Raw genomic sequence first — 9,700 nt, 5'->3', positions numbered from 1 at the left:
GCTGAAGGGGTGCCCCCCTGGATACATTATAAGTGGCTCACCTTGAAATCAGGTGTAGTCTTCTCTGTTTTCTTGGAAAGCACTAAACTCCCCCCAGGTTGTGGAAAAATGCTTAAGGAAAATTCTGCAAATGCCATTCAGAGCTAGTTATTAACTGAATTTATTTTGAAAGTAGTGGAATTATAGATCTCAGTTAATCATCTGATTATGCACTTTGATTCCACGGAACCTAAGCCTGAGAGACTTGCACTGGCAAGAACACTGGGGTTTGCTGTAACCCTTCCCTCAAGGGAAACAAGTGCATTTTGCTAAGCTAGTGTTGAGGGAGGGGGGTGGTCAAGCATATCCTGGACCGAAGCAGGCAAGCACGGACTTTTGTTAGTATGGTCACAAAATGCCAGTTATTAACAATAGAATCCCAGCACTGTGCAGCAATCCTTACACTTCCTTTCCAGTTGCAGAACAAGAAACCAGAGCAGATTGCAATTAGGGCTAACAGAGGTCATTATTACTTTTACAGTCTATATCTGTCTATGCAAATCCCTCTACTACGAGGATGGAATTCTTTGCCACAGAAGTTCAAGTGTGGCTATAGAGCTAAAGCCCACATAACAAGGCAACTCTCTTGGAGAGGAGGACTTCATTCACATTCTAATTTTCATTCGGCAATATAATTTATGAAGGACTAGAACACTAAAGAAAGAGTAGAGGACATGAGTGCCCCAGTCCAAGGTATGCACACTCCAAAATAAATCCCACTCAGTTTAATTGGCCTTACTCCCAAGTATAGATAGGAGGATTACAGTCTCTGTTAACAGACGAAGGGGAGCTAGGAGACTCACAGTGCTATCCTATGTAGACTTACTCTATTTGAACACCTTTGATTTCAGTGGTCTTAGACTAGAGCAATTCTGCATGGGGTTGAACTGTAAATTGTGAATGTTCCAAGAAAAATGTTTGGGATTAAATCAGATTAGAGACAAACATCCACTACCCAAATTAGGAACACCTTCTTCCTAGGGCTGAATCAGATAATATGCTTGGAAGTGATGGAGAAACCCAGGACACAAGTCTGCGAGTTGGAAGCTGTTCCTGGATGAAAAGGTGCCTGGTTCAAATCAACTCGGTCAAAAACAAGGGGTATTTCTTTTTCCTTTCTCTCACTATTTTGGCCAAAGTTCAATAATGAGTTACAATCAAGTCATACCTGAAGAGAAGAAAAACACTGTTTTATGGCCATTTCAAAATGCTTTTATTATCAAGTCATATAGCTGACACCTTTGTCAAATCCCAGCATGAAAGGGAGGCATGTTTAAAGCCCCCATTTCCCACAGCAGGCAACACATCCCTACCTCACAGCCCAAACAGAAGGGACAGACAGCTTAAAAAGTACACAGGTGCATTCAGTTTATCCCTCATCCCTACATAAAAGCAAGCCCTTTCCCCTCAAATGACCTGACAGCATACCCTACTCTTGCTGCCTGCCAGCAGAATACAGTAGGATGCCTGTGTAATCTTGATTCCCTGAAGGTAAGAAACTGCACAGCAGCAGCAACATGCAGGGAAGCATCCCTGGAGGGCCTGCCTTCCTTTTGCTAGACTGAGCTCTAGGCCACCAGCTTTGGGTATCCACTTGAGGGAAGGCGCTCCTCTGTTCAGCCATAGGAGTGCTAAGCAAACCAGAAACTAAATGAAGTTCTCATCAACTCTGGCACTTCTGTTCAGCCACCATAGAGTCCTCAAACATGCTTAGCAGGTTTTTTGGCTCAAATGTGGAACATTGATGGGAACACTGGGCAAGAACTGCTTCCCACTGGTTGATCCTGTCCTCATCTTCATCCTCAAAAGCTAGTGTACGGCGCAGGCTGCTCACAGGCAGAGAGTCTGATGAAGTGAGGCTGTCACCAGAGGGCTCCCGGCTGATACAGCTAAGGTTAGGACTGCCTTGGAGGGCCACAGACCTAGAACAGACACAACAAAAGGCAGGCAATGAAATCAGGCATCAGCCCCTACAGAGTTCTCCAAATAAGATTTCACCTTGAGGGAGCCAACTTACCCAGCCACAACTTCACAGCAAAGGAAGCCTGGCAAGACCTCAAAGGTCAGGACATCATGCCCTGTACAGTATTGGAGAGGACAACACATTTCCACAAGGATAAATGAGTCCAGTGCTACAATTACTGCCTGAGTCATGAACAAGTCTGGGCACAGCTTTTCATCTTCAGTTTGCATGCACAGCTGTAGGAAAGAATCCAGGAAGGTCTTTTGCAGTCTCCCCAGTAACCCCCATAAGCTCACCTGTTCTTCCTGCCACCAGTCTGCTGTGGTGTAGGGTGTCGCGGAGTGGAGGTGCTTCCCATGCTGGGGCATATATTCAGCACTGGGGAGTTAGGAAGTCTGCAAAAGAAGCAGCTGCTCTAAGGCATCTGTTTTTCTCACCATAACCTTTGATTTCTTGAAAGGGAAGCATGATGGAAAAGAGGGCAGGGAATCCAGGCTAGCTTTCAACACTGGAACTATTTATGCATGCATAAGCAGCCACCCTGCTCTCCTCTTTATCATAGGAAGCTGGCTAGATGCGTCCTCCTCTCCCTTTCAAAAGCCGCACCCAGCAGCTCTTACAAACTTCTGCCTGAATAGCCATCCTTCCCGTTCTCAAGACTATTGAGTCATTTTGGTCATCCCACATTTTGGGGCAGGGCGGGGGGAGTACCGGCAAAGAGAAGAGTGATTTGACCCGGCAGAGTAGGGGGCAGGACTTGATTCAAACATTGGGGAGCAAGGATAGCGGAGCTGATTCTACTCTTGTTTTTAAATATCACCATTCTGAAACACATACCCGCTCATGCACAATTTTTAAACAAACCCTTCTTCCAATATAATGATACCATATGTTACAAGAACAGATTATAACCAGAAGATGCCTGATTTTAGTTAAAGACAATTCTGAGCACAGGAACTGACAGTTGATCACTATCCAATGGTTAAACATGCACATGTAAGGATCACAAAAGGGGAAGGGCGGGGGCTCAGAATTCAGGGCTGTGTCCACATATCGTTGGATATGGTGCTGTAGCCATCAAGTGCAACTGGATTTTCCTTTGTGGGTAAGACAGTCTAGGAGATGATTCTGTGGCATGTAGTTGGATAAAAATTCTGGAACAAAATGGTCACAGGAGCAAAACACACTGCTGCTATTAATGAAATCTGTGGTCAGGAAGAATTGGTATCCACTCTCCTCTTGGGCTTCAGACTGTCACAGCTAGATCTAGGGGAGCAAATTTGATAGTGTGGATGCATGCTAAAGGATGAAGAATTTCCCCAAAGCAGAGTGGACTGATGAGCAATTTTATTGCACATTATATCAGACATCAGTTCAGGAAATATTGCTTCCCAAGACAGACTGGCTGGTGGTCCTGTGGTGTTTGAGTAAGCACAAGTTTGTTTTCTTCAGGGGAACGACAGCTCATTATACTTATCTGAATGGGTTCTCTTCTGCCGAGCCTGCGCCACTTACTTTTCAACAGGCCACAGCTCCACAGGACAAGTATGGTTGTGAAGTCCAGATGCCTCTGTTAGCTCAAAGACATCTTCACCAAGGCTCCCATCATTCTCATCTTCATCTCTCTCTTCACCCCAGTCACTGGAGAGGCTGCTGTCTTCCAGCGGGCAGGGGAAGGGTGAGTGAGGGGGTGTGACTGGAACATTCTGATGCCAAAACAGTAGCCAATGAGCTGGGCTGCATACAGTCCCCCAAAGCCACTGCACAAACCTGAAAAGGGTCTGGGAGGGATAGAAAACAACATACTGAGTCCTGAGGAAAGAAGCAACAGGTGGAACAGCACAAGTGCCCTGAGTGACAAGTCAAAGCTGACAATGAGGCCTCTAATAGCTAGGGGCAGGAGGAGCTCCAAGACCATACAGTGAGCTGGTATGAATCACAGCACTTCCTAGCAGGCAGGCAGAAAGAATGAACTGCATGATGGCAACAGGAATGTGACATATGCAAGCATTTATGCTCAGCAGCACAAAATGATTCAGTGCGACGAGGAGGTTTATTTCCAGAAACAACTAGGAAGGATTGAGGCACGGGCCTGGATCTAGGAAGGAGATGACTTGGAAGTACCATATAGAGTTCATATTGTTGCTGTCTCTGACAAGGCCCCTGCTCACCTGGCATATGGAAACTCCGTGCTGGATCCCAGATTGCACCAGCATTGTCAGCTTCCGTCGCCCCTCAGCCTTCTGCATGAGCGTAGTACCAAGCAGTGCCTCCACTGAGGGCCTGAGCTGATGGCTGGGTTCCAACATGGCTCTAAGGAGAGTCTGCATCTCACCAGAGAGACCTGGAAAGGGCAGGGACAGTCAGTTGCCTGCCCAAGCTTTTCTGAAAAAGAGGTTGAACCCTTTGTCACCAGCTATCTCCCTAGGCCCTTCTGTCTTCCAAAACCACTTGGTCAGTCTACCTGCTTCATATGTAGACTGGCAGCAGGGTCCCTACACTGGCAAATACAACATAAAAGATGCCCCTCTCCCTTGTTCTCACTCACCTGCTGTGAACTCAGGAGGCAGATAGCCCTGTCGCAACTGCTGCCAACCTTCCCCTCCATTGGGGAGCTCCATATTACAGGCAATCTCCAAAATCGTCATGCCAAGGCTGAGGGGACAGAAACATCCTGATCAAGAAACCAAAGCGCTATAGATTTTCAGCATTGGTTTCTAAAACCAAATGCAAGCTGAACATGTTGAGGTGAGGGAACAAAGAAAAAAAAGCAAGAGGCTGGTAGTTTTCTTGGGCATAAAAGAATTTAGGTCCCTCCTTCCTGTCTCAACCAGTACCTGAAGACATCAGCAGCCTTGGTATACTCTCCTCGCAGCAACTCGGGGGCCATGTAGCGAGGATCCCCTTCTTGGGCATCATTTAGATCTCCAGAGTCCAGCTCAAGCATCAGCCCAAAGTCACCCAGCTTACAGACATTATTAGAAGAGAGGAAAATATTAGCCGGCTTGACGTCCATGTGCAGAAGGTTATGACTGTGTAAGTGACGTAGTCCTTGCAGCAGGTCCCAGAGGAAGGCCCGCACTTGCCATTCTGGTAGTGGGCCATGTTGCTCACAATACTGCAGAAGGCTGCCTGGGCACAATTCTGTCTGGATGTAAAGCTGCCCACGCTCCTCCCAGGCCTGCACAAAGCTCACACAGTTGGGGTGATGTCCCACACGTTCATGCTTGCGCACCTCGGCCAGTTTGCGCTGCCTGTCACCTTCACCCCGGAAAGGCTCCATAGAACGCTTCACTGCATATAACTGTCCATCCTCCTTACAGCGCACCTGTAAAAGATGAAATAGGAGCTTATCAAGCTCTGGATGCTGAAAAGGCCCCAGGCTGTTCGGGAAACCTCACCCTGGGATAGTACCCAGGAGTCCTAACAGACCAGCTAGGGCTGGTAGGATGCTGCGCCAAAAAAAAATCAGATTCTATGCCAAGAAGTTATGTTCATCTCATGTTGTGCAAGTTAAGAAAAACATATGAAAAGTATATGCTATTTGTTCTTGTTTGAACCTAACAGAAGCTTCTAAAAACACCAGAAATTAAGAGCATATAATAAAAAAACAGGGGACTGAATATTGAAGACATTTCATTGTAATACTCTTCTAGTTGCAGAGTATGCAATTTTCCAGGAAGAGTGTGTGGAATGGATAACAGAAAAATAACCTCGAGTTAAAAACCAAAAACTTAAGAGCCTTGCTACATAAGACTAAGGGTCCATGTAACCTCAAATCAAGTTTCCAGTAATAGTGAAACAGATGTTTCCAGGAAACTTACATGTAAGGCATCAGATCAACAGCTCTCCCTCATTGTTTTTTATCCAGCACAACTGGATATTGTTATCTTTGGGCAAAATAGCTAACAACTGTTCATAGATCTATCCTTCATACATTTTCCAATACCCCCTCCCTTTGCAGTCACCTAAGCCAGTGACCATTACCACATCTCATGGCAGCAAATCTGGCATAGTTTGGCACTATGGGAAATTCTTTTTTATACCTGACCCAAACCTACTGCCAATTATATTGTACACAGAACAAGTTATGCAAATACAAGGTTTACTTATTTTATGTACTGACTCCCAACTCTACCCATGGGAACCAACCATTTTCTAAAATCTGCTTATATGTTTACAAACATCTCTTGCAGAGTGGAAAAAGATTCCTAGCTGCTCCTCATCCTGCAATCCCCCCAGGCAGCGAGATAGTCCAGAATTCAACCAGCCTTTGCTCTCCGCATCTCAATATTTACTTTTAGGGCTCCCACAATACTTCCATTTACTAGGTCCTGCAAAATCTCAGCATCTGAAAGAAGATAGCCTTTCATGTCAAAAAGCTTGTGGTGCTTTTGCCATTCTCTTACCTTGTACACTTCACCGAATGATCCCCGCCCCAGACGGCTCAGCTGCTGGAAGCACTGCCTGAAAAACAGCTCTCTCTTGGAAGCATCATAGGGGCGACTATGCAGAGATGGTGGCTGCCTCTGAGCTCCATGAAAGGACACACTGCGTGGGTGGGGCTGGGTCCATGGCTGAAGCCGGCGGTCAGAAAAAATTCGGCTCACAGTTAGCGTGCTCTTGTGGCGTGGCCGTGGAGGGAGGGTGTAGCTGAGTGGCTGATGTGCCTTCTTGACAGAAAAGCTGCATTCTGCTTCATGGAAGAAGGCAGGCACTGGCAGAGGAGTACGACTCAAGTGGGTCTCTGCCCCTGCACAGTCAAGAGGTACTGGCATGCCTGGGTTCCACCACAGGAAGGTGCTGCAGGAAAAGAGCAGAACTTGTAGTCATTGGGAATAATAATAATAATAATAAAAGGATCCATCTATCTGTGGCAAGCATAACTACTCTGAAAATAAAGCTAGGTCTCTCAGAATTGGCCACTAGCATCGGGATGATGGTGTAAGTTGCAGTGCCAAACACGAAGGAAATCAGGACATCCTAGCCCCAGATTATCTCCAGAAGCATCCCCCACAATGCTATTTGCAACTAAAGGCTCCACCCCTCTTGCTAACCCCATTGCTCACTGTGCTCGCGGTATTTAATAGTAATTTGAATCCTAAATGAGTAGTTCTACCTCCTGCCAAAAGAGCTCCAGCAATACTGGATGTAGCAACAGTCACAGCAATCATCCTTTTTTGCTAATGATAGACAAAATTACAATAACGAACATTATACCCACCTTTATCCCCAGTGGGGATCTAAAGCAGCTTACATTGCTCTCCTCTAAATTATATTCTCACAACAATCCTGTAAGGTAGGTCTGACTGAGAACGTATGACTGGCCCAAGGTCACCCAGCTATGTTCTGTGGTTGAGGTGGGATTTGAAGCTGGATCTCCCTGATTCTAATACACAATAACTTATTATCAATGCTGCCTGCACAGAAAACAGAATTCACTCTGGACTATCAAGAGTTCTTAATGTTTAATGTGAGTAAAAGGGTGGAGGTGGGAGAGGAGAGAGAAGAATGTAAATAGAAAATGAAAAGTATTTTCAGGCAGATGCCTTAAAGGAAATGACATGAGAGCCCATCTGAAGTAATGGGAACAGAAACAGAATCCTTATGGAAGCTTTGTCAAGCGACGACTAATACCTCTTGAAATAAGCTTTAGGTAAAAGGATTGTCCCACAACTGAAATTCAGTATTTTAAACTTCTCTATCTGTAAGCTGTATGAAAGTATACATATAAAAGGAATCAGTTTCAAATAATGGAATGACCACAAGTGGTGCACTGGAACTTGAAAATGCTATTTAATAATATTCGATTTATATACCGCCCTTCAGGGCAACTTAACATCCGCTCAGAGTGGTCTACAAAGCACGCTATTACTATCCCCACAACAATCACCCTGTGAGGTGGGTGGGGCTGAGAGAGCCCTGAAAGAGCTGTGACTGACCAGGAGCTCTTGATGTCTAGTTCCCAAATATGACTGCATAAATAAGTTTTTACCCGGCACGAGTCACTTAAAAATATGTTCATTTGCAGCTAGAGTCTTTTTCCTGTTTTTTGAAAACACACACTTTCAAGGCTCCTTCTACAACCAGCCTGACTCTACCCGGATACTAGAAGTCCTGTTTAAACAGCTGCAATACCCAGCAGTCTACTGAATCTAGGCACCAGCCATTTGGGGAGCATCTGAGGTAAGAGGCATCCCATCCATCTGCTGCAATTGTCATAAAGCCATCAATAACAGTGATGGAGTTTCTAATGGCCTGTGTGATTGAGATGAAACTGACAAGACTGGAATCAGACTCTCTGGAGGAAGTCCAAGCAAAAGCAAATAAAGCAGTCAGCATAGTCACAGAAAAAAAAGCAGCAACAGAAAACTACAAGGAGGTTTCAAAGGACATCAGAAATCCATGACTTGCATTATTAAGTTTAGTGTGTCAAGGTTTAAAAAGACAGGATCTGGAATGAATAAAATAAGACAAGACCCAAAATTACTCTCTTTCTACCAAGGAACACTGAGAATAAGCAGTACATAGAGTTACCTTTCAGCAGCTATATATGGGATAAAATAGAAATTCTAATCCAAATTAGTATTTAATGTGTACAGGACCTGGAAGTGGCAAGTGTTCTGGAGTAATTCACAACGGGGCAATCATAAGCATATTACATCAGAGCCTTCAGCTGATCACTTAACACAAATTAATTATTCCTTATTGGATTTTATCCATTTACATGTGTATGTGCTTATTTATTGACAGCTGACTTTTCGTCTCAGCAGGGACCCAACGTAGCTTGTCCTTAGAACAGGCCAATGAAGTAGGTTAGGCTGAGAGTGCACAACTGGCCAAAGTTCACTCAGCAAGCTTCCACTGCAGAGTAGGGATTCAAAACCTGGATTTCCCAGATCCCAGTCAGGTACTCTAGCCACTACATCACACTTTCTTAACCATAACTCAGTGTAATTACAATCACAACTTCAGAGAGAGAGAACAGTGATGTTGGCTATATTTACTGACCACCTAATCAATGCATATTGGTAGGTAAACTAAATACTAATTCAGTTAATAGTTGCATATACAGATCTAGAGGATAAAATCCAGACAGCCTTGAAAATAAAAATATAATTCTAAAATTCAGTACTAGCCATACCAAAAAAAATTGTCTAGAATTAGGGATGCCATCTCTGGTAGGAAATTCCTGGAGATCTGAGGGATGGAGCTTGGAGAGTGCGAGGATTGGGGAGGGGTCTCAAAAGGGGGTATAATTGGCATAAAGTCCACCCTCCAAAGGAGCCATTTCCTCCAGGGAAACTGATCTCTGTGACCTGAAGATCATTTGCAATTGTGAGCGATCTCCAGCCCCCCACCCGGAGGTTGGCAACCTTACCAGTAACACATATACACAGTCTAACTAAACTTACAAGCCACCGAAATGTGACATATAATAAGACTGAAGGTTACCCACTTCTTTGGTATCTGACAAGGGAGCTTTGACTCTTGAAAGCATGAGAGCGGGCAACGGCAGTGAACCCCACAACTCCCTCCACTGCCACTTGGGAAGGAGGCCAAGGGGGCGTCTCACCTCTTTCCCTTCTCCGTCTCCTCTCAGTCCCCCAAAGGACGGGGTTTTGTAACGAAAGAAAAGCCTTGCTCCCCTTTGCGAGTTCCTGGATGCAGCAGGCGCTTCCCTGACCCGTCTCTCAG

At 45.1% G+C, this 9,700-nt stretch overlaps 1 protein-coding gene across 1 annotated transcript; it reads right to left on the bottom strand.

Moving 5' to 3' along the window:
- Positions 1-1,241: 1,241 nt before the first annotated feature.
- On the bottom strand, positions 1,242-9,700 carry PKMYT1 (protein kinase, membrane associated tyrosine/threonine 1). The gene is made up of 8 exons (XM_054994707.1): positions 9,579-9,700; positions 6,412-6,805; positions 4,840-5,330; positions 4,551-4,657; positions 4,174-4,346; positions 3,518-3,783; positions 2,299-2,397; positions 1,242-1,961 (listed from the first exon to the last, which is right to left on the bottom strand). Exons 2-8 carry the CDS (start codon positions 6,778-6,780, stop codon positions 1,703-1,705), a joined length of 1,764 nt encoding a protein of 587 aa, XP_054850682.1. The 5' UTR covers positions 6,781-6,805; positions 9,579-9,700; the 3' UTR covers positions 1,242-1,702.

This window comes from Eublepharis macularius, chromosome 12, assembly GCF_028583425.1.
Source record: "Eublepharis macularius isolate TG4126 chromosome 12, MPM_Emac_v1.0, whole genome shotgun sequence".
NCBI classification, from domain to species: domain Eukaryota; kingdom Metazoa; phylum Chordata; class Lepidosauria; order Squamata; family Eublepharidae; genus Eublepharis; species Eublepharis macularius.
The sequence above is the reverse complement of the archived record's forward strand: the minus strand, read 5'-3'. Positions and strand labels throughout refer to the sequence as shown.

What these genes read in the sequence shown, in the direction of transcription:
- PKMYT1 (XM_054994707.1), bottom strand. Translation starts at nt 6,780, where the DNA reads ATGCCAGTACCTCTTGACTGTGCAGGGGCAGAGACCCACTTGAGTCGT. An exon ending in GCCTCCTGAGTTCACAGCAG is followed by an intron (nt 4,347 to 4,550) that starts GTGAGTGAGAAC and finishes TGCCCTTTCCAG; the next exon opens with GTCTCTCTGGTGAGATGCAG. An exon ending in ACTGGTGGCAGGAAGAACAG is followed by an intron (nt 1,962 to 2,298) that starts GTGAGCTTATGG and finishes TGTCTGTTCTAG; the next exon opens with GTCTGTGGCCCTCCAAGGCA.